The 24,489-nt window shown below is 45.9% G+C and overlaps 1 protein-coding gene and 1 long non-coding RNA gene across 2 annotated transcripts in view; one reads left to right on the top strand and one right to left on the bottom strand.

Annotated features, from left to right (window-relative positions):
- Positions 1 to 18,836, bottom strand: part of LOC146822938 (uncharacterized) — a 93,500-nt gene extending 74,664 nt beyond the window's left edge. The window contains exon 1 of the long non-coding RNA XR_014962096.1: positions 18,703 to 18,836. This is a non-coding gene — a long non-coding RNA (uncharacterized LOC146822938). The remainder of the gene's footprint in view (positions 1 to 18,702) is intronic.
- Positions 18,837 to 19,001: 165 nt separating this feature from the next.
- The window catches only part of KIF13A (kinesin family member 13A), a 758,668-nt gene continuing 753,180 nt past the window's right edge, over positions 19,002 to 24,489 (top strand). The window contains exons 1-2 of the mRNA XM_085607091.1: positions 19,002 to 19,197; positions 19,913 to 20,006. Of these exons, the coding sequence (XP_085463217.1) occupies positions 19,143 to 19,197; positions 19,913 to 20,006 (149 nt within the window). The 5' untranslated portion in view covers positions 19,002 to 19,142. The remainder of the gene's footprint in view (positions 19,198 to 19,912; positions 20,007 to 24,489) is intronic.

Here is a 24,489-nt window from a genome sequence, read left to right as displayed (position 1 = left end):
AACAAGGGATCAAATACAAATAGGGGCATCTCTTCTGCTTGATTTTTGTATGGAACAAAGAAAGAAACATGTGCAGTCCGCATCATAGAGGAAGCTCGCTCCATCCTGGGCTGGAAACCCCAGCTGAAGACACCAACCACTAATGGCAACCCGAGACCTTCTAAAACATAGAAAGCACCGACAACCCATTAGAAGAGGCACTCAATAGCCAACTCTTGATAAAAGCTGCCAAGAATGCACAGCATTACAATAACAACTCCAAAGCCAAGATGCCTCCCAGGAACAAACTATGGAATGATCGTCCCAAGACATCAATGTCACGGATTCCCCCTTGGATGCCACAGCCAGGCCAATAGACTTCCAGGTAGGCCGATGCTGCTACCATACCTAACCACACCACTGAGCCAGGATGGAGGGGCCACCACACACCCCACTCATGAATTAGCCCACCTTGCTGTTTGCTGCCATGACCCCAGCATTCAAGACACTCTGGACTCTCATAGAGGAACTAGCTATCTTCCCCATTGCTTCCCCCCAGTTGGGCAGTGGCGTAACACAGGCCCCCGAGCCCCTGTGGTGTGGGGGCCCCCGAGCTGCAGGGGGCACCCTCAGCACAGCACTCATGCCTGACAGCTCCAGATTAAATCCGGAGAGGGGGGCCTCTCCATGTACCTTGTAGGGGGGGCCTCAACTTTTGTTACTCCACTGCAGTTGGCTATTCCCACAGCCCTGAGGTTCCCTTCACAGACATGCTCAATGCCCTGGAGTCGACACACATCTCACCCTACTCCGAGTCCATACCCCGCCCCGCTCTATAAGGGTATGCATCTTTGTGCATGATCGCCCCCATTTTTTTTTACTGATGCTGCTGGCTTTTCGACTCTGAGAGTGCACTGAGGCCTGCTAACCAGACCTCAGTGTCAGTGTTTAACCTCATGTAAAAGTCGTGTTTATTTTATTTGGATACACCCAATTGGAGAGTACTTACTTACTTATAAGTCCTTAGTATATGGTACCTAAGGTACCCAGGGCATGTACGTTTGAGTGTTCACACAGAGCTGCAGCACTGTTTGAGCCACACTACATGTGACAGAGACAAAATAGACCCCAGTCTGCAACTGTAGACAGATATGGTAGTGTTTCACACTGCCCTGCCTCGACTATGCCATTACACTTAATGACAAAGCCACGGCTTACCTTAAGTAATGTAATATGTAAGTCTCCCCAAAGGAAGACCTATAGAATCCTATGGCAGAGAGCTATATATTACTAAGTAAGACCTATGATTTTCTATATGTCTTAACAGCAACACTTCCAAAGTGCAGTTTTGCTGGGGAAAGGTTTTTTTATTTTTTATCCAACCAGCAGTTACATATCCTGAATACAACCCATTTGCTATAGAACAGCTTTACGTATCACATCGGAGTACAATCTATATTATATACATATCATTTATCACATTCCAGCCTCTTATTGTGGCAGATGACAACCTGGTTCCCTGAAATGTCCCTCAACATCTTTGTTCACTACAACGCACCATATATATTTGTCTGCTACGGTTATTGTCACTTATCACGTTTGGTTGCAACAATGTGCTCTTATAGGTCAGTCTGTGGTTTCCCACTCTGAGTGTGCCTGCACGTATTGAACAAATGGTTCCCAGAAATCTCTAGGCCTCGAGGCTTGTGGAGTGTCTTCTACATAGGTCTCTAACGCTGCCTTGCAGTAAGTCATATCTGTGATCCAGTCTTTAAGTCTTGGGGGTCTTTTGCTCTTCCACCGTATAGCTATACGTCTCTTGGCAAGCAAAAATGCGAGTGCCGAAAATTTCCTGAGCATGGCATATTTAGGTTTCCGGACTCCTAGAATACACACCAAGGGAGTGTTGGGAATCTGTTCCGATAGCATCTCAGTTAGTGTGGTAGTGATGTCGCGCCAGTATATCTGCAATAGGGGGCATGACCATGACATATGTAAAATGTCAGCGCTTGATGCATTACATCTCTGGCAGTTATCCGTCTCTCTAAGTCCAATTTTGTGTAATTTAGCCGGTGTGTGGTATAGTTGGTGGAGGAGCTTAAAGTGAATAATGCGCAAGTTGCAGTTTGACGTGAGCAGCGTGAGTTGTGTACAGCTGTACTGCCAGTCATTTTTGTCTATTATCTCACCCAGTGCTATTTCCCACCTAGTTGCCGCGACATTAGGCTTCTCAGCCTGTTCTTCTTGGGCCGTGTTGTATAGGCGCGTCACTAAGTTCTTGCGTGTAGGTGCTGTTAATAGTATTTGTAGCGTGTTCAATTGCATAGGTTCTTCCGGAAATGTGGTGTATAATGTTCTGATTGCCGAACGTAATCACAAATATGCAAATTTCTTCAAGGGGGACTGATGGACGCAAAGTGAGGGGTCTGCTAAGTTAATGAATTTATTATGTGGGAACATAGTGCCCATAGTGGTCAGCCCCATCTCTACCAGCAGAGTATGCATTTTCTTTTCCTGCGTGACAGTAAGCTTGGGGTGTCTTGCCGTGGGTAACGCCCGTGCGTAAATCGGGAGCTTATGTGCTCTGTGTGCCAGTGCGTACCACACCCTGGAGGTGCATTGAGCTGTTTGTATCTTATCACGTGACGTATACTTCATCGGATCCGCCATAAGAGCAGTCAGTGGTATGGGGTGTGCACTATCTTTTTCTACCGCAATGTGTGGGATATGTGCATGAGGTTTCGTCCAATAATGTGCATGCTGAGCCTGCGCACAGAGGAAATACAATTGAAGGTCTGGCGCCTCAAAACCCCCTAGGTGGTACGGTTGAGTCAGGGTCTTCCAACTAATCCTGGCTTGCTTTCCTGCCCATGTTAGTTGTTGCAAAATAGAGCGCAATCTGACAAAAAATGCCTTAGTTAACCATATTGGTATATTCCAAAACAGGTATAGGAACATAGGCAGTTTGAGCATTTTCTGTAAAGCTATCCTATCCGCCATGGAGCGAGGCATTTTAATACATTTATCTACCTGCTCCTCCAGTCTCACCAGCGCTTGACTGTAGTTCTCTCTTACTACCAGTTCTGGATCACGAGATTAATCCAGATTCCTAGATACTTCACTGGATTGATTTGCCATTTTAGAGGGTACTCCAGATCAGGTTCTGTAGTGTCAGCGGTTAGGGGAATCACAACTGATTTATCCCAGTTTATACGAAGGCCTAAGTATTGCTCATGACGGATATATTGTCTTATGAGCGGGTTTAGATTCTTGTCAGGGTGCGTGGTGTAAAGGACCATATCATCTGCGTATAGAGCTATTCCAATGGGCCGGAGGTCAAATTGCAGGGCAGCCTCGAAGTGTTTCTGCTGAATTTTGCAGGCCAATGGTTCCAGGATTAATGCAAATAGCATTGGTGACAGGGTGCAGCCTTGTCTGGTGCCTCGCGTAATCTCTATTGGGTCTGATGTGTTTCCGTTTATTCTGACTCGTGCTCTAGGTGTAGTATATAACAGTGATATCCATTTTAGAAATGGTTCTTGGAATCCCATCCTATAAAGAGTGACAAACATGAAGTCCCACTCCACCGAGTCAAATGCCTTGGCTGCGTCCAAGAGGGCCGCAGCCGCTGGTATGTCCGGATCTATCTGATGGTATAGCGCAAATATAGTACGTTTATTGTGAGTGGTGGATCGTGTTGGCATGAAGCCTGCCTGGTCTGGGATACTAAATTGCACAGTAGCGGTTGTATTCTGTGCGCTATTATTTTTCCCAGTATCTTGGCATCTATGTTTATCAGGGATAACGGCCTGCATGATTCACATTCGGTAGGGTCCTTACCCGGTTTCGGAAATGCTATCAGAAGCGCCTCACTTCAGGATGCCGGGAGTGTGCCCTCCTCATAGGCTTCCTCATACATCTCAGCTAGGTGAGGCATTAGCAGATCTCGAATTTGTTTATAAAATTCTCCCGGGAGCCCATCTAGTCCCAGTGCCTTATTATTTGGGAGAGAGTTAGTGGTATCCACAATTTTGTCTTTGGTAATATGGTGGCAGAAGTACTCTCAGTGTGTATCTGACAATCATGCCAATGCCACGTCATCTAGATAGTCATGTATGTCAGATGTAGAGACCTTTGCCTGGGTAGTGTATAAGTGAGCATAGTATTTGGTGAAACAGTCTAGAATAGCTGGGGTGTCGTATACTGGTTGGCGATGTTCATTTTGGATCTGTATTATGTACACCGTGGTATGGGTAGGTTTGATTTTATGCGACAGTGCTCGTCCAGGCCTCCCACCCTCTCCATATTTCCTAGCCGGGTATTTGTGCGAAATGTACTTAATCTCGTCATCTGCAAACTCGTTATATTTATCTATCTGTGTCCTGATTTCAGCTAACAGTGCGTTATTGTGAGTGTCTTCAAATTCCCGTTCAAGTCTAGTAATGTCAGCTTCTATTTTTTTAAGTTGTTGGATGTCCTTTAGAAAGCCTGCGTGTTTACTAATACAATGGCCCCTGATAGTGACCTTGAAAGCCTCCCAAAGTATTTTTGTGCTGGTGACCGAACCAGAATTGTGTTCAAAATAGTCCACTATCGCCTGCCGTAATTCCTCTCGAAACACCTAGTCCTGAAGCGCTGACTGTCTCAGTCTCTATGTGAATTGCCGCGGGGTATGTGTCGGGATCGCCAACGTGAGTCGTACTGGGGCGTGGTCTGAGAGTGTTTTGGGTAAGTGGTCATTGGCAATGGTCCATGTGCACACATCTTGAGTCGCTAGCCAATAGTCAAGTCTGGACCATGTAAGGTGTGTCAATGAGAAACGGGTACCTTCTCTACGTTCTGGATTTCTTAGCCACCATATGTCCACCATGTCCCAGTCCATCATTCCCTCCCTTAATACTTTAGTCGATTGTTTGCCGTATCTGTCATTCTCAGTTTATCTATCTAGCGTGGGGTCTAAGCAAGTGTTAAAGTCCCCGCCCCATAGTATGGCCGTGGGTTGTAAATCACGTAACTGTGTCCAAATTTGTGCGTAAAAAGAGGGGTCATCGTTATTCGGTCCATAGGCGTTGACAATTGTTAGCACTGTGCCGCCAAAACACCCTTTCACTATGACGTATCTTCCCTGGTCATCCTTTACAAATGTAATAAGTGTAAAGGGTGTATTACGTTTCACTAATACCAGGACCCCCCTAGCATATGAAGAGTATGACGTTGCCAGTTTGTATGTAGCCCATCTGGCCCCTATCTGCTGCTCTCTGAGGTCTGTCAAGTGCGTCTCTTGTACACAAGCTACGTCCACTCTGTGCCTATCTAAATATGCTAATACTTTGCGTAATTTCTGTGGGTTGTGCAGTCCTCTGACATTCCAGGTTAGGAACGTCAATGTTCTGTGCTGGGTCATAATATCAGTCATCTGTCGTGTCACTGCCATCCGCCCTGTTGCGGTGTCTGAGGCGTCTCATAGTGTCTCCCATGTGTTTGTCTGTCTTTTCACTACTGGTCAGAGATTTCTGCTTAACTCCCTTACCCTCCCCCTCCCACTCCACCTTTCCCTTGTTAGTGGAGGCATTCCCAACAAATACATAAAACATATCCCTGTGGGAAAAAAAAGAAAACAGTGAGTAAACTTGTGTGGTTCACACGAAGGGGTCAGAGCTGCCTCCTGGTTTCTCGTGGCAAAGGCCACATGGGTAAACGCCCTGTCATCGCATATATCAGAACTCAACACTTTACAACCTTTTCGGATAATTTCGTGGAGAACAACACTTTTTCCCGCGGCCAGTGACCCCAATCATGACTATAATGTGTGCAAACATTAATTTGGCAAGCGGAGTATAAACAAAAGATACTGTCTATCAACTTATCTGGTCTTGCATGGTATAGTCCGCCGTGCATCCGAACCTCTTCTAAGAGGCTCATCACTGTCATCGCCTAATAAAGAGTGCGGTCGCATCAAAAGCGCAGAGTGATCACTGCAATGTCTATTGTATGACTATAAAATGTCCACTCATTACTTATCTGACGTAGTAGATTGGTCGCCCTGCTCTCCTCTCAGCGATCTTCTCCGCGTGCTCATCTGTCCTTTCTGTTGTACGAACTTCAGAACTTCCTGTGGTTCGGTGTAGATCCGCGATTTTCCGTCGTCCGTGATTTTGAGCCTAGCAGGATTGAGCATACCATATGGTATGTTTAAGTCTCTTAGTTTCTGTTTCGCTATGCCGAACTTCTTCCTCGCTTCTTGCACAGATGCCGTGAAGTCTGGGTACAGGGAGATGTCCATTCCTTCATGGGTCAATTTGCCCAGTTCACTGGCCTTTCGGAGCGCTGCATCTCTGCCCCTGTAATTTAAGATTCTTGCTATGATCGGTCTTGGTCGGGATCCAGTTGGCGGTTTTGGCGCCAATGATCTGTGTGCCCTTTCGCCTATGAAGATGTTAGAAAAGGTGTCTCGACCCAGCATGGATATGAGTATTTGCTCCACATAGCGTTCCATCGGACCAGTGTTTGTCGTTTCAGACACTCCCATTAGGCGGATGTTGTTTCTTCGGGACCTCGCTTCCAAGTCCTCGCCGTCATTGCCACCAGCTGTTTCTCCATCCTGGTCTGTTTCGCATCTATTTGCACTTGTCCATTTTCAGCTTCGGATATCCTGGGCTCCGCCATGTCTATTCTTTCTTTGTGTTTGTCTATGCGTTCGGACATTCTGTCCACTCTATATGTCAGCAAATCTATTTTTCCATCTATGTTCGACAATGCCGCATGGTAAACATAGTTTGTATATCATCATTCGTCACCCCTCCTGTCGCCGTTGATTGCACCGGTGTTTGCTTATCAGGGCTATGATCTTGTTGCTTCTTCGCCTGTTCGAAATTTATTTTGGGCTGGGTGCGGTCTGTCTTACCCATGGTGTAGTTTGTGTTTTTGATCTTACCCCCAGTTCCACAGTTTGCAGCAGCGCTGAGGTGGGATTCGTTTCAGCCGATCTCTTCAGGCGGTCCAATAGTGCAGGGGCTATTTATACCATGTAGGTTAAACGATCTATTAGTGCACTCCTTTAACTAGAGCAGCTTTGTGCTGGAGTTTTATCCTCCAATATAATTTTGGGTTCTTCAGCCTGAGAGCGCTATAGGTGGAGTTACCTGATGCGCGATTTGCGTCTCCTAAGTTTACTTGTTACCTCGAAGGAGCCTTCAGTGCGCAGTTATGATGAGCCACCTCCAGTTTCTGTGTCGCATATCATGTAGTGCCACGACTCTTCGCTCACTCCGCACACACACGGGGTCTAACCAGGGCTATGGTTATGTCCGTTTTGGCCTCCCTAGTTATCTCACCGCTGCATAGGTGTTCCTAATATGGTGAGGCAGGAGATAAGGATCCGCCATGTACCAAGGGGCGCCAGTACTATAGTGGCAGCGTGCACAGGGAAAACTTCCTACCGGCAGCACCAGGGTCAATCTGCCTCTTCTTCCGTCTCCCTCAACTGCAACGCGGTCTCCTGCTGAGCTGGCGCCCTCGCGCGTGCATTCTTCGTATCCCTCCCCTTGCCCGTGCTAGCTCTCTCCTTGCGATTTGAGTCCGCTTTTCCAACGTCTCAGGCCAGCCACAGGACTCGCATTGGGCTGGTCACCTGTTTTATGTCCTTTTTCTGCATATAGGGCACCTCACGCTGTGCTGTGGCCCGTGCCACTGCACGCCCGTCGTACCTGTAATTTTGGGTGAAAGCACTTCAGCCGCTATTGTAAGTGTTGCGGGCATCCATCAGTGTAGGCCCCAGGAGTTAGCTCCTTTCTCTCGCGGCACCGCACATGACACGTCCCGCGTGTTCTCGGGACCCACCGGGCCACCGCTCGCGCCCCTCTCTGCCTCGCTCACCTCAGCGGCAGCACCGGATTGTGTCTCCAGCGACTGTGGTGCTTTTTCCACCTTCCAGGGTCCGTAGTTTCCCCTCAGCCGACCTGGACTCTTATCACGGCCGTGTTACGTGCTGTGTGTCGCGGCCGGTTGTTCCACTGCTGCCCGCGGCTTTAGTTTCGCATTCACTAATTAGGCCTCAAGACATCGGTCGTCTTTCCGCGATATTGTGTAGTTCACAGGGGCCGTTTTTTGCTCGCTAGCACTCACGTCTTCGATGGTCACCGCTCCCCATCAGTTTCGAACGTTGTGAGTCCGTTATTTAAAGGATTATGTAGGATCGTTTAGGCATTTGCGAGGAGCTCGCTCAGTAAGCGGCCATCTCGCTACCTTGCTGGGGAAAGGTTAGGAGCCCCATTGGCTTAAACAGGGTTAAAAGGTTGGCACTCCAACCTGTCTAACCTCTGAATGGGACCACTTAGCAAGGTCAAGTAAGGTATCAAAATAATTGGGACATTAAATCTAATCTGATGCCCAGGCCAGATGTGAAGTCACTATTAAAGTTAAGCAACTTTAAAAGGTTTCTACCCTGCACTCCAGCTAGTACAGTGGCCTCACAAAGGCCATGACACTTTTCTGCATGCCTGGGTAGACGTGTGAATGACTCTCCGGCCGAGGAACAAAGGCTTTTGCAAACAGAGCAAGGTGTTACCTCTTCTCCCGTTATGGAACTCAGTGGGTTAGCCCATAAGGCACTGAAAGGTGAAGCCGCCTTTGAAGGACCGCTAGTAGCAACATCTCTGTGCAGGATGCCTTTTGTTCCTGCATACAATTAGGAGACCGGGCCAGGGGAGGGAAACCTATATCCAAACCAGTTTTCCTATAGGCATGTAGCCATCTGGCAGCCACATCTCCTGGGTGGTCTTCCCTGCTCCTCACGACCGAATATGGGTCATGCTATTTTGAAAGGAGCATGAATGGGGTACTCTGGGATACTACGCATCACAGGAACTTCGTCACAAGAGAGTGGGGAACTCAGTAGCCTATCAGCTACTGACCAGATGGTCCCCTCAGGACTCGTTTCTGGGATAAACATTGCACCCCTGGCACCTTCCCCTTCAGTTCACATTGGAGAAGAAGAGAGGACTGAAGAAGGACTGCCCTGTTGCCCTTGAACAGTGCAAAGAAAGGTTGCACTATCTACAGGACTGCATCTGCTGCACTTTTTGTCTTGTGAGATTGGGACTGTTCATGAAGCTCCTGATCCCAGGAAAAGTTGATTTCCCAGCTTCACCAAGACAAGTCACTCCAAGGATCAGTTGGCTGATCACCTCAAACCAGCTCCAGGACCACATAAGATGAAAGAGCACAAAACGGCAGCATGGTAGCAACTGCAGCAGTTTTGTCACTACCAATCACTACAAAGGACAAATCCTAGATAGCCAAAACCTGTACCTGAGTCTGACGCACCTTGCAGTGCTGTCCTAGTTCAGATTTGTCCTACTCAAGTGACACCAGCCCCCACCAAAGAGTTTGCATCCAACTACGGTGCAACGTGATCAATATTGCAGCATCAGCTGTACAACTACTGCAATGTAGAGGACTTCTGGGAACCCCGATCTCCATGGCCAAAGTCACCCCACATCACTCCTGGTCCAAGGAACCACCACAGAGACACCTTTGTTGATGGCACCACAACCGGAGCATCCTTTTGAACATCTTAGCCTGCATCGCTCAGTATCAGGACCAATCAGGGCAGGACTGGCCGTAGCAGGCACCGGGCATTTTCCCGGTGGGCCGCCAAGGTTGGCGGACGGTTTTGGTCCCCTGGGAGCCTAGTTTGTTACAGGGCCGTGTTTGCAGCATAGCTGCCATATCGGCCTCTGTAACAAAATCAGCCGAAACTGGCCATGGCAAACAGCTCGGCCGCACCCCCAACCCCCTGGGGGCCAGCAGAGCACTTTGCCAGGGCCGGTTTTGGTTCCCAGTCCGGCCCTGGGACCACTCAATTGACTTCTATGGCAGTTGTCCTATGAGGTTCGGATCTTTCCAAAGTATCCTTTCTGGCCCCCTGGACCATTTTCCTGCTAGATTTAGTCACCCAAGCTGGGCCGGAACAGTTGCACTAACTTTTACAAGCTTTTCAAACGTTTTCAGACTTTAGATGTGTCAGTGCTTGTTTGCAGTTGCACTTAAAAGATCTGTATCTCTGGAACCCTCTGGTAGATTTTAATGATCAAGGTCTCTAAAAATTCAAAATAATACAGTAATATTTGTATAAATTTGTGGTGTGTCTTTTTATTAGTGTGTGGTTTTCTCATTGTGTTGTTTTGTGCTGTTAAATGCTTTACACCAAGTTCCTTTGCCAAGCCTTACTGCTCACAACTGCAGTTACCCAGGGTTGAGCTAGGGTTACGTAAATGACACTGACTGGACCCAGAATGGTATCTGTGAGTGTACACCCAGATCCTCACACTCTCACTCACCTGACACCTGAAGATGGTTAGGATATTGGGCCCCAATGTCCGGGGCCTTAACTCCCCGCAAAGCGACTAGCACTTCTGTCCTTCCTAAGAGATTCCAACAGTGATATCGCTCTCCTACAGGAGACACACCTCCTAAGAAAGAACTGGGGGAGGTTGCAGTCCTGGTGGTTCGATATGTAATGCTTCTCCTTCAGAACTTCCTTCTGACCCTAGCAACTTCTAGGGCCAAATTATACAAACACAAGCAAAAATAACGGAGAGACTTCTTTCCCTAAGCATCTATGTGAATATCTACACTTTCACCCTCGCCACGTTATATGCACCCAATGACCACCAGGAGCAGTTCCTCCTTAGAGCCCTTGGCCTGGCTGCCATGTCTCTAGACACTTAGATAGTGATCGGTGGGACTTTAACCTCATCCAAAACCCTTCACTGGGCATATCGGCCCAGAGATCGGATCAATCAGGGGCCTTCACAACCGCAGGGTTGCAGTGTCTGAGCGACATGGGATTAGCGGATGCTTGACTTTCCTTACACCTCTTGTGCAGGGGATACACCTTCTTCTCTACTTTATGCTCAAATTGATTAATTCTTATTGTCCCCAAGTATTCTGGCAACCACTGGCCACGTTGATATGGAGGTGGCAGCACTGTCTGACCACTCCCCTATCACAATCACCTTCCACGTGCCTTGGCTTACTGCCCCACGTAAGCCATGGCAACTTAACAATAAACAACTAACATAGAAATCCACCAAAATAAGAGCTCCAAGAGGCCATTCTACATTTTCTCCAAACAAACAACACACCTGACACCTCCAGTCTCCCTGGTCTGGGAAACGCTGCAACAAGAAATAAGGGGAACTCTCTTGGCCATTTCTGTGAAACTCAATAAGATGAGGCGAGATAAATGCACAGCACTAGAGGATCACATGAGGGCCCTAGGGGAGACCCATAAATGATCAGGTGCCCTTAGGGTTTAAAGGCAACTAACTATTGCAAGAAAGCAACTTAAAGCGTTCGACTGAGATACAACTGAATATGTTCTCTTTCGCATCAAGAGAAAATATTATGCAGGGTGTAACAAGTACTCGCTCATAAACTGAGAGCTCAACTTCACAAGGGCAGGATTTCTGAGACTCAGACAGCGGAAGGCCATAAAACACACCACGATGCAGAAATCGCTCGGGCCTTCAGGTCCTTCTACACAAATTTCTATGTGGCTTAAGAAACAGATCTAAAGAAGAGTGAAGTGCTCCTCTCTTTGACGCACACCACTCACCTACCTGAGGGAGATGCACTCTCCTTGGAGGCAGAGATATGAGTAGATGAGGTCCTTGCTGCCATAACCTGGCTACAGCCCGGGACTGATGATTTCACCCCTAGTTTCTACAAACTATTAGGGCCACAACTAGCTCCTGTCCTCATCCACCTATACAACTAATTTGGTGAGACCAACACCCTCCCTAAAACAATGCGGGGAGCAATGATTACTTTGATACCCAAACCTGGTAAAGACCCTAGACTATCATCACTATACTGCCCATTATCCCTGTTCAATGTCAACACTAAGCTTTTCACAAGCATTCTAGCCACCCACCTAAATTCAAACAGGCAGGGGTTTGTAGATGCCACCCAGGCTGGGTTCATCCAGGAATGTGGTTCCAGTGGCAACACCAAATGTCATATGCGCCTTATAGACGAAACTGCCCGGTCATGAATCGCAGGATTACTCTTATCAATTGATGCTGAAAAAGCATTTGACCGAGTACACTGGCCATTTCTCTGACACGTTATGGATAATGTGGGACTGGGAAAGTGGTTTCTAAAGTGGGTCTCGAGTAGCTGAACCAAATGCCCAAGTGAGAGTTATTGAACTGACTTCTCAAGCCTTTATGATAGACAGGGACATTCGCTAAGGATTCCACCTATCCCGACTCCTCATTGCACTATATATGGAACCGCTAGCTAAGCAGATACGGGCAAACCCAATGATCAAAGGCATCGCCCTCAGCAACCAGGAATATAAAATAGCCCTTTATGCTGACAATGTCATGATCGCCCTATCCCAGCTACATTCTTCACTCCCGGCTCTCCTGAGGGAGCTGGACACATTCGGAGAGGACTCCGACTCCAAAGTGAATATCCCAAAAATCCATGTACTCAACCTAACCATACCACAGGACGACAAGACCAATATAGAATGCCTCTTCCCCTTCCCATGGGCGAGTGAAGGGGTGACTTATCTGGGACTGAAACTATTCCCCTCCCTGCAGGAGATGGTGGAAAGCAACTACTCCAATCTCATAATCACCGCACAAAGGGATCTTCAAAGCTGAAGGCATCTCATGGGTAGGCAAAATCACAGCAGTAACAAGCATTGGCATAGCCAATAGGTCTTGCCTTTGGGACCTTATAAGTGTTTAGGCATGCAACAGTTGCATAACTAAATACTTATAAGGTCCCAAAAGCGAGACCTATTGGCTATGCCAAGCAGCCGCGCGGCCGCGAAAGCGAAAGTGATTGCGATCAAACATCAAAGCAGCCATGCGGCCGCGAAAGTGAAAGCAATCGCGGTAAAGTGCGGCGCGTGCGCCCGCGCACATGCACTGTAGCTCTAGGCTGGCCTGGTAGCACTTTTTGGAGCCCTCTCAATAAGTCTCGCCAGACCAGCGCATGCGCTGGGTCAGGCGAGACCTAAAAATGACCCTACAGCCCAAAATATTGTACACCTTGCAGACCCTCCCTCTATACCCACCCCCTCACCTGATTGGAAAGCTCTAGCACTTGATAGAGACCTATATCTGGGATGGCAAGAAACCTCGCATGGTGAGGAAGCAAGCTTACTTACCTATAGGAAACTGAGGTTTAGGCATCCTCCACCTTACCCACTACTATCTATCAGCCCAACTCAGATGCATGGTGGAATGGAAAAACCCACTCATAGAAAAGCATTGGCGTTTCATTGACTAATCTATAGCTGGGATACATATTTGCAAAATCCCCTGACTCCATAAAATCACCGCCCTCCAGGGTTCTATATCCCACCTGTCACAAGGGCGGCGATAGAGTCCTGGGACAGAGTCATGACGGCAAAGGGTCTGTCCACATCTATTCCCCCCTCACCCCAATATGGGCAACCCTGAGCTTCCACCTGCTCGACCTGACACAGAATTGCACACCTGGCAGAGAGCCAACTGCAACCAGATCAGCAACGTCTATGACCCTCACCTCGGGGTCGAGTCCACATTCTGTGATTCTGGGCAAATCACTTAATCTCCCCGTGCCTGAATGTGTAATGTAAATATGGTGCTCATGTAAAGCGCTCCAATACCTTCGGGTCGAGTTCGCGCTATATAAATATGCAACAAAAAAAACTCCGAAAGTATTAGACTTCCGGCAAATCCTACTTAGTCATGGCATTTCCACCAACAAGCACTGGCATTGCACAGCCAACAAACACTGTTACTTAACCTACGATTTATTTAAAAACAATCAGTGCTCGCTCTCTGCAACTGACAAATCAGATTCACCAGCTGCTCCAGCTTCCAAAATGGTTACATCCTAAATTATTCCCATTTTTCAGAAAAATGTCCAGAATGCCAGGGGCGCAGCCGCTTGGCCCGACTCCTGCCATCGCGCTTTTAGCCACAGCCAGCAGCTTTTGAAACAACCGCCTCGGAGTCTGTTCACTTCCCTTGTTTTCTTTTGCGAAAGGGGGTTAGTTTAATGAAGATAACGTGCTAGAATTAAAGTGACGCACTTGACAGCGAATGCAAGCCGAGGTGTGCTCTCTCTGCCTGGCAGCGCAGTCAGCCCTGCTTCCCTCCACCAGCTGACAGCTAGTCGCAGCTTGTCAGCGTTGCTTTCTTCGGGTAATTCGCAAGATGCCAAGAAAAAGGAGTTCTCCTGTCTGAATTGCTTAATATTCATATCTAAAGTATGTGTCACACTGGGCCATAGGTGACAATTAACAACTATGTGTCTTTGCTTTGTTAGCGGATGAATATCTGTAGTCTGTGCTGTGGAATTGTACTATATATATTCCTTAAATTTGGATTATATGTTTATGATTAAAGGGGCTGTTTCCGGTTAGAAGCATAGTCTCCCGAGATCTGAAACTAAAGTATGCCATGGGATTTTATGCAAGCATCAATGCCCGCAGCATGCAATGGAGAAAACTCAAGACAAGCTCACTTTAAACTAGATTTAAAATGACATATCTGTTAATGTAATAACAGGCCAAGGGGAGTTGTATCATGTGACAGCAGAGTTGCATTGTGGGTTAGCAGTGCTGCGTCGATCCATCCTCGCTGCAGTACCAAGAAAGGGTGTAAATGTCAGGCAACAAACATTTTTGAAAAGGAAAATTAGCTTTGAAAAACAAGCATGTTAATGTCATGTAACATAGCAGCAAATGTTAACTAATGTCTGTGAATCAGTGTGTACCACACAGACAAGCCAACACGTTTGCACAGTTTCAGAGGAGGAGCAAGGCTTTCACAATTACTGTAAATCTGCCCCAAACGCTCCCACGTCTACACTGGCTGAGCAAGATCCGAGCACGGTGAGCGTGTATTCCAGCAGTCAGAGGCCGAATTGACCATCTAATCATGTAGGTGATACATGGGCTAGGATCAGATGAAGGCCACACCGGATGAGGACTCAATGCTATGGCCACAAATATGAAAAGCATTCTACACACGCCTCTTATGGAGCTGTATCATATATGCTTGCTAGAGTCTGTCAATTTTCAGTCCTTCATTTCCATGACAACTGGCATATCCCATCTGCATGATTTAGTTGCACTAGAAGATCTCATGGTCCATAATAATACTGATTTTAAAAGGCACCTCAAATTATATGCAGGCAAATGGTACTGTGGGTTCATTCATCATTTGCAAACACCAATGTGCTACCTGAAAGTTACAGATCTGTTAGGGAAATGATCATTGTTTTGAGGCAATACGCATAAATCCTCCCATTTTCCCGTGCAATGGGGAGGCGTAAGACACTATCTGGCAATAAAGACTGAAGTAGAGACTGCTGGGTTCAACTACCAAAGGGTGCACACAAAGAAGGTGAAGGGTGTGTGGTAGGCCTGGAATGCAACCCCCTTACATTGACCTGAAGGCATGAAGTTCTCATCCTACTCCAGTTATGGGCCGGGCAGCCCTTTTAAACTTGGCCTTCCTCCTCAAGGGCTTGTTCATTACAGAATTCATTCTTTACAGATTTATCCATTTTTGGTTGGGATGGACTTCTTTAGACATTATAAGGTTGTGTTATTGCATGGCATGATCTGAATATGTATATGCTTACTGCCTCTGTCAGAACACTGAAGCACGGATGCAGTTTGTTAGTCTTCTTTATCCAAATATTATGCAATTCCTTAAATAAACAGGTGATATATTGTTCCAAAACTGGATGGTGCGAAACAAATTGTGGCCAGAGGCAGAAATAGAACATAGAAGGGCATCTGAAAGAACCACCGGTGAGGCTGGAAAAGTACTCCCCTGAGATACTGCTGCCCTGAAATGACACTTGGAACAATAATGTGGTGGATCTTTGTAACAGCGAATTCATGCATTTATATAATATTATTAGCGGGCGGTTATGTGCCGAACAAACAATACTTACATGGTAAATAACAAGCAGACACATATGTACTTGCAATGCACTGGGGCTTTAAGTTTATTAACAGATGTGCAAAGCTTGTTGCAGTACTGCAAGCATTTGCACTTCGATGTAAGATCTGCCTCCAGGAAGGGGGTAATACTGTGGATGGTGAATGTCTGATGTTGGGAATAAAAGTGGATGGTTGCCATGTATTTGGGTTATGCATGCATTTCACTATGATTCATTATTAGTGACTCCATCATGCATATTGCACCTGCAATTGTCATGCTGATTGTTACTTAGTGTTCTATGGTTGCAAAAGCAGAGCGATATGGTTAGGTTAAGTTAAACTATGTTACTTCATGTTAAGGAGGTTAGACTAGGCTAGATTATGTTAGGTAGACTAGATTGTTTTGTATTGTGTTGGTGTACCTATATAGTTATTTCCATTACCAATGTGAGGAATTTAGTGCATTCCTGGGTGGTTTGTTTTACTGTGTTCGTTGCACTTGATGTCCCTGACGAGGTTGTCAAACATTTTTGCATCGGGTTCCTGAGTTCCATTCGGAGTGCATGGTTGCAGGGGAAATGTTTGTGATGTGGCTGATATCACACACGTTGATGTGGTAAGTGGGGTTTGATCAGTGCATAGTGCACTGCGTGTCACTGCATATGCATGGGTGTTACTTGAGTGTAAGAAAGGATGCAGGTGCATGTACTTAACATCTTTTGAGGTGGATAGCGTCATGCATAGAAAGCACAGTTTATGTCCATCTGTGGGGCTGATTATGGTGCACGGGGCTCACTTAGTAGTATCAGAAGAACCAACGTTTACTGTATTGAGTCCCCCCAGAACTGAAGGAGTAAGGCCAACTGGAGGCACTGTTATGCCACTTAAGTGCATTACATGGGGTCTACAGAGGAGCAACTCATGGTAGACACTGCTAAACCCCAGCTTTAACACTGTACCAAATGAAGCTGCTAATAAACACTGCATTACAAATCTGAGCAGGGCCCCCAGCATAATAGTGCTTACCACCCCTGACGAGGCGTTAAAGCGCTTTTTTCAGTGAGTAGCACACTACTCCGGAAAACTAACAGGATTAGTGTTGAATTAGTATATGGAAATATGAAAATGAATTTGAGGAGAAATCACGTGGATTGGAAAAGGATAGTGGAGGGATAGAAGAGGGAAGGGTTTGAATTTATATAGTGCTTGGTACCTCTGATAAGGCATCAAATTGCTTATCGGCAAGCAGGACGCTGCTCTGAAACGCAAACAGGATTAGTGATGAATTAGTCTAGGGAAATATTAAATTAATTTGAGCGGTGGACATGAGAGTCTGTTAGTTGGCTTGAAATGGATAGTGGGGTGATAGAAGAGAGAAGGGTCTAGAACGTGTTTAATTGGTGATCATAGCAGCAGGATGAGGAATGGGAAGAGTGGAGTGGAGGGGGAAGAGTCAGAGGGTCGAACAGTGACATTAACATAAGAAAAAAACATCCTTCCTTCACTTTTTTCCTAAAAAGACTTAAAACATGTGCAGCTTTCAGATTGATTTAACATGCGATTTGTATTTATTGAACATAGTGTACTAATTTAGCTCACGAAAAAAAATGAACACTTTATTATTCAAGAATTCGAAGGAGATGCACATCCAGTGACCAACTTGCACAATGTGTAACCAGGAAAACTAGGCTCAAATCACAGCTACCTGACTTGACTAAAGTGTTACTTGGCAAATCTTTGTATTATTTTCCTTGACCGACAAATGTTATAGCTCCATAATTAATTCAGTTGAGGATGCTCCATAATTAATTCAGTTGAGGATGTACGCTATACAAAAAACAAAATAAACACTCCTCTATAATATAATAAACAATTATATTTCTTCAATTGTCATCTATACTGTGCACATGACACATTGATGTCTTTTTTTTTACTTCAGGGCACGGAACGATTTATAAAAAAGTTTTGAAACAATTGCTTTCAATAAATTATAACTCGATGCACATATATAATATAGTGTATTAAATTGAAATACTGACACGTGTTGAATAATCTTTTTTTGGAATTACACAGAGCCTTTATTCTATTGATTCTATATTGTTGCGAGATTTACGTGTCATATATTGTGATGGCTCGACTCGCGCTAGATTCTTAGAGCCAAGCCAGACCCCTGGCTGGGCTCAACGACTCTGCTGCCTTGTTGGCTCATAATGCTCTTTAATACACTTTCGCCGCTTCGAAGCACTGTAAATAAGAGGTGCAAGTACATTTCAAGGAATTGCCTTCATTTCACTGAGCTCGTAAACATGGACTTTCGGAATTCGAACTCGTAACCTGCAGGTGATTCCCAGTATCAGTGCCATGGAGTTGATAAACAGATGTATTTCCCGTGTACTCTAAAGGCTAAAGATATGCCCGAAGACAACTGCGTGCCCGAATATGTTTCTGTACCACACTGCACAGCGCGTGACACTAGTTTCTTAAAAACATAATTGTTATTTGTATGAAGAGTTGGAAAGGCACGTCAAGTACTCTTCTCGATTTTTTGCACATTTGATACATAGACCGAAAGTAGAAACATTAAGTTAAATAATGTTTAAACAAAACTCGTTAAACTTCTCAGAAACAGTTACAGCCGCGAACTGCATGTGACAGAGATTTGTGAAAATCTCAGTTCGCGGAGGCCTTGGGCGAGCGCTAAGTAGCCTGCATGTCATCCTCCAGACCTCCGGTCGCCCCTCTTGCCTCGTACTTACGCATCTCCCTCAATTCCGAGGTTTGCCGAAGAACCTCGGGTGTTTCCGTGGGCCCGATCTTCGGCTGTTTCCGTGCTCTTTCGGCTGTCTCCGGCAGTCACGGTTTCTCTGGGGGAGCACACGGGGCTCCCGGCTGTGCATGATCCCGGAGCTGTTTGCTGCTGGTGCCGCTGCGCGGACAGCGCTGGAAGATGGCGGCCGGGCTGAGGGTGGAGCGCAGCTACCGGGATCCTCAGGAGGAGGCTGCGGGTCTGTGATGCGCGCAGGGCAGCCGGGCATGGAGCAGGCTGCGCCTGGGAGCTGTGCACAGGATTCCCGAGCCCGGCGCCGCCCGCAACGCCCTCGGGGCTTCGCGTGATTGCAGCCGAACTCCAGGGAGGGACGACCTGGGACTGCACTGTCTTTAATCCCGGGAGGGAGCCGCCGTGCAGAGCGCCGACATGTCTGACAGTAAAGTCAAAGTGGCCGTCAGGCTCCGGCCCATGAACCGCAGAGGTATGGACTTTTTTCTGTTTTCACCCCCAACTCTCTTTTATTTTATTTGCGATGTTGCTGAGCTCAGATATCTTTCTCCCTATGTGCGAGGGCCATTGCCATGTGCTGCTGGCAAAGTTGGGATGCACACTTGTCTGGCTCACTTTTTTTTGCCTTGCATAGGTGTGTTGTTGCACCTTTTGTTATCCACACTTGTCGTTATCCACACTTGTCTTCTTCCACTTTGCTTCCACAGTAGCCTTGCTGTTCAGCACTGCATGGCTTTTTCGATGTACTTTTTAAAACAAAATATCCCCTTTTGTTATGCTATTGTCTCACGCTGTTGCTATCTTTCTACTTTGTTTCCATTTGATTATCAAGATGCTTTGTACAATTGTCGAGTCGCAACTTTTGTTTTTGGCAGTTGATCCGTGCAAGTTTTTTGTTACACACACTTGTCTTCTTTTTTTATAGTCATTTGCCTTGTTTTACCTTTATATTTTTGGCAGTTGTTAAGGTTCACCGTTTTGTTGCTGCATGGGTGTATTACTACAACTTGCTTTATACGGCATTTTATTTTGGTTTTAATTTGCACAGCTGTTGCTTTTTTTTCCCTTTGCTGTTCTGCTGGTTCTCTATTTTTTTTATTCCCACGTTTGTATTGTTGGTTATTTTTCGTTGTTGTTATTTGATCACTAATCGCTTACATTCCTGTGCTTCTTTTTCCATCTGTTAGAGCTGGATCTTGGCACGAAGTGTGTGGTGGAGATGGAGGGCAACCAGACGGTGCTGCACCCCCCGCCTGCCAACGCCAAGCAGCCAGACAACAGGTAGGCGAGCCTCAGACGGGGAGCTCAAGGCAGGGCGGCTCATGACGTACTGACAGGGTGACCAGGCGTCCCGGATTTTCCTGGAAAGTCCCGGGATTTCAACAGGTGTCCCGGTAGATTTGTGAATTTGGCTAATGTCCCGTTTTTTTTGAGGGGGTAAACTGAAAACAAAGAGAGGCACTTTTTTAGGTGTTTCAAAGCAGGCCTGGTTATCAGCTGTTATGAGTAAGCAATTTAATTAGGAGGTAATATGCTGGTTTTAAAAATTACATTTTATTTTCTTAGTGCCTCTTCTATGTTGATGAGCGCTGTCATTCTGTGCCCCTTTGTTGATGTAAAATTGTAGTCCTTCCTCCATTTTTGCGAAATGTCCCGGTTTTTGGGTCGCACGATCTGGCCACCCTAAGTTTGACACCCTATATGTGCATTCTTCGCGCGCAACCCCCATAGCGCACACTATAATGTGGAGGTGGGAGGTGCAGAGCGGATTAATTGTATGTGCTCATTATATGATGTCAGCGAAAATGTAATAAGGTATTCAAGTGTAATTAGGTATGTGATGCTGGGATGAGTGAGCCAAAAAAGCTTTGTCTATGTTCTGCACTTGAAGTTATTTTTTTGTATAAGGCTATATTATATTCTGCGGAATCCTATATGAGTGAGGCGTTTGGTGATCTTATCAGTTCTGGGATCTGAATCATTTGTTATGTTATCAGAGAATTTTATGGCACTGTTTGTATGGCCTCTCAGGGCTGTCAGATTCTGGTACCTACCTGCACATCCTGGTCTTAGGATTCTGTCACAGACCAGAGTCTATTTCCTGTTTGAGGAGGATCATCAGTAGCCTGGGTTTGGCTGACCTATCCTGTGTGTGTCGTGATGTACGGTGTGTCAGCCTGGAGATTTTTACTAATTTCGGTACTTACCATCTGAAGGACCGCTTTCAATTTTGTTAGGTACAGAAAATTAAGCATTGACTGGTACAGTGATTTTCCAAGTATCGTTCAGGCATGAAGAGCTGGGATTTCAGCCCAGGGTTCTTTGTTTCCCATTGTTCAATTTAGATACTGAACCTTATGACCTCACGAATTTACGTTTATGCATATGTATGACACTTTGGTCATTGTTGTTGTTCTTGAACAAAAGTAGTAATCTGTATTAGAAATGTGAAGCTCTTACGCATCATATCAGAGATGTTTTCACTGAACTGCTCTATGCTGTTGAAGCCTACAAAAGTATTCTTGTGAAAAAAATATAGTTTGAAGTTTCAGGGGATTCTGTAAAAATAATTGGAAAAGTCAGAAATTACTATAATTTTTATTTGTGCAATGAGATTAACATGTTTTTATTTTTTTGCACGTGGACTAAATCCAAATGGAAAAAAAAAAACATATATAGTGTGTCTGACATTATGCTAACTTGCAGAGTAGACACTAACACCTTATGAGCCTGGACGCAGCCAGGTTAGGGACACGAGGTCAGATCATCATTGGAGGTGATAAAAGACCCCTAAGGATAGTAGAGGTGTGGCGCCATGGTCAGGGCGAGTGACTCCGGAATCTGGGGATCACGGTTCGATCCCCGGCGCCGGAGGCAGATTAGCCCAGCACCATGTGACTCTGGGCAATAGCTTGCTTAATCTTCCCCATGGCCCCCAGCGCCTAGAGACCCTTACGGGTGATTGTTCGCACTTTACAAATGTGGATTATTATTATTATATTATAGTAGGGTGGTCATCTGTGACACTGATACCGTGCTTGCAGTACCCTCAGTGCTCAGTTCCCGGGTCATAGAGGCTTGCGCTGGCTGTAAGATCACATTTACATAGTGGCATGCACCACAGAAGGCAATGTCTGAAAATCAGGTGGGCTCGCAGTTCCCAGGCCAAGGCCTAGTCTTGGCTGTTGGGTGGCTCGCACATAGGTATGACGGGCCAGTGATGTAAGTCCAGATGGTGCCCCACAGGCACTGGTGTATGTGACCTCTGCCTGGAGGCAAGCTTCACTAAAGTTCCACAGGTGTAATGTTTGAGGGTTAGCTATGATGCATGTTGGGTCTCATGTGTGCCTTCATGAAGTCCCTGATGATATACTGCTGGATTTGAGTGAGCATGTCTTCCCAGCGTGGTATGTGGTATGTAATATGGTGCAAGGCACCGTAGAAGCTACACTTCATACTTCTTCAGTGTATTGTTTGATGGCTTTCAATATTGGCTATAGTGAGCGTTTGTTAATTTTGTATTTGGCTGCATATTTTAAGATTTAGAAGTGAGTGCAATGTTGGTCGATTGTGCTTAAAATGGACACAGTGTCCCATGATTGCTGCTCAAATACACACCTGTGCTCACTGTTCAGATTTAAAAACATCTCTTTTAGTAGAACCCAGTTGTCTTAAGTCGAAGGCCGTGGGAATGATTCTAGCTGAGGTGGAGGCTAGATCACATGAGGTGAATGGTATTTTGATAGCTCGGGTGCAGGAGCAATATCTCTCCTATTTTTGCTAGTTTCACTCCCATCCGCCGAGGGCTACTTTCGATCTTGCAGAGCCTAGGTAGAATTTCATAAACATGCGTAGGATCTCTCAGGCGTGCTGTGAAGCAAAGGAACTCCTGAGGACATGCAAAGTGTGTGTCATTGAACAGGAGTGCAGCGCTCTAGTTTACGCATGCAGTCTCTCTTATTGGCTCCTCCTCTGCTTGCAGGATTTGGGGGTTAGTTTACCTCTCTCGCAAGCTGCTGTTGGAGACACTTGATTTACTCATTCGAGGCCTTTCTCTGGCTGCCTTCAAGAGAGGTGCTGTTGGTCAGATGATTATGGCCTGACGCACTGAAGGTTAATAGTTCCTGTGACTGCCTTAACATCTGTAGGAATACATGGCCGTGCGCATACCAGCTTTATGGCCGGACTGGCTCTCGCGGGCAGGGCAACAATGCGCACCTGCCCAGTGACCTCTTGAGGCATAAGAAGTTCATTATATTTATCGCATCACAAAAAGCAAACCAAAATGGCAGAAAAAGTTTGGTATTAAGGTTGTACTTGTCAAATACCATTAAAAGGTGTGATGGCAGAATTGAAAAACGTGAATATGCACATTTTGTTTTCCATCCACAAAGTACCATCTTCCTCCACAAAAGGACCGTTAATGTGGTGAAATATAAGTGCGCGCAGCCCTTCCTACTTCCTCCATAATATACTTTCGGGCCATCATGGGCTTTCCACCAACATCTTCTTTCAGCTGTGCACCTGCAACAGTTGATCGCTGTTTGCTGTGACACATGCATCCATTAACACACACAACACTGCAGCAAAAGGCTGCACTCCAGTGAAACTGGCAAATTATTGACCCGAAAGGAGGGCACGCGGCCATGTCTCTGTTCTTCTATACATTCTGATGATGGACTTATCAGGGTTAGAATGTAAATATCATGAACAATTGAAAAGTAGGCAGTCGAGGAGACGCTGTAGCAAAGCAAAGGAACTTCTGGTTTGTGTTATCCATCAGCGAACGGGCATGTTTAATTTAGATTTGCTTTGCTGCCAACAATAAAGAAATAAAACAAAGTATTTTTATTTAAAATCTGTTAAAATAACTCCTGCAGATAATTTATCCTTTAACAGTGTAGTGCATTTAAGTATTTTCTCTAATTTACGTGACAATAATAAAGTTTAGAGTAGTCCTTGTTACAGTGGTCTACAACTAAATGCAGTCGCTATTTACACACAATCGCTAATTATTTTAGTAAGTTTGTGTCATTTTCTTTTTTCTAACTTGCTTTTACCGTCTCACAGTCTAGTGCAGTTCTTTTCCTATCTGGTTTAAGTGATACCAGCACTATGCGAATGGAAATTCCCATGCTTAACAACTACCCGTTTAAACATTTGACATTCCATGTCTGGTTTCAGACTTGCTAAAAGTTACATCTGTCGAGAGAGAGTACGTTTTTGCCCCTTTCTTTTTAATTCCTGAATTAGACAATTTGATCTTTGTCAGGGACTGCTGAGTGATAGTGGGGTGAGCCAGAGAAAGGGACTCGCACTGTGCAGACGGGGAAGGGTGCAGTCTGGCGACAGCTGTGACTGCCGCGTCACACTCGCCAGGAGGCTGGTGGCTGCAAAGTTCAAAGAGAGGCCCGTTATTAAAGCCGCAGAACGCGTTGGATTGTGAAATATGTTCGCTGTCATTTGTTTTCCCACCATGCTCTAGTTTAAGCAACTATTGACTTTCTTGTTTTTGGCTAAATCGTACATTTGGTTAAGTTGTATGGTCAGCAACTAGCCAGAGATTACTTTTGCAGAAAATGTCATGCCACAAAACATGCATGTACATCGAAAGGCCTTTAACTTTCATACGCTGTAATCCCCCCTAATTATTTTGAGCCCCGTTGCTAAACGGAGAGAAAATGAAGTAACGGTCTCAGAAATCTGCCGCATGGCTGCGAAGCCCTCGAAGAATGCTGCTGGCGCGAGGCCAACATACCAATGC

The sequence above is a fragment of the Triturus cristatus genome, chromosome 5_2 (assembly GCF_964204655.1).
Source record: "Triturus cristatus chromosome 5_2, aTriCri1.1, whole genome shotgun sequence".
Taxonomy (NCBI): Eukaryota; Metazoa; Chordata; class Amphibia; order Caudata; family Salamandridae; genus Triturus; species Triturus cristatus.
The sequence above is the reverse complement of the archived record's forward strand: the minus strand, read 5'-3'. Positions and strand labels throughout refer to the sequence as shown.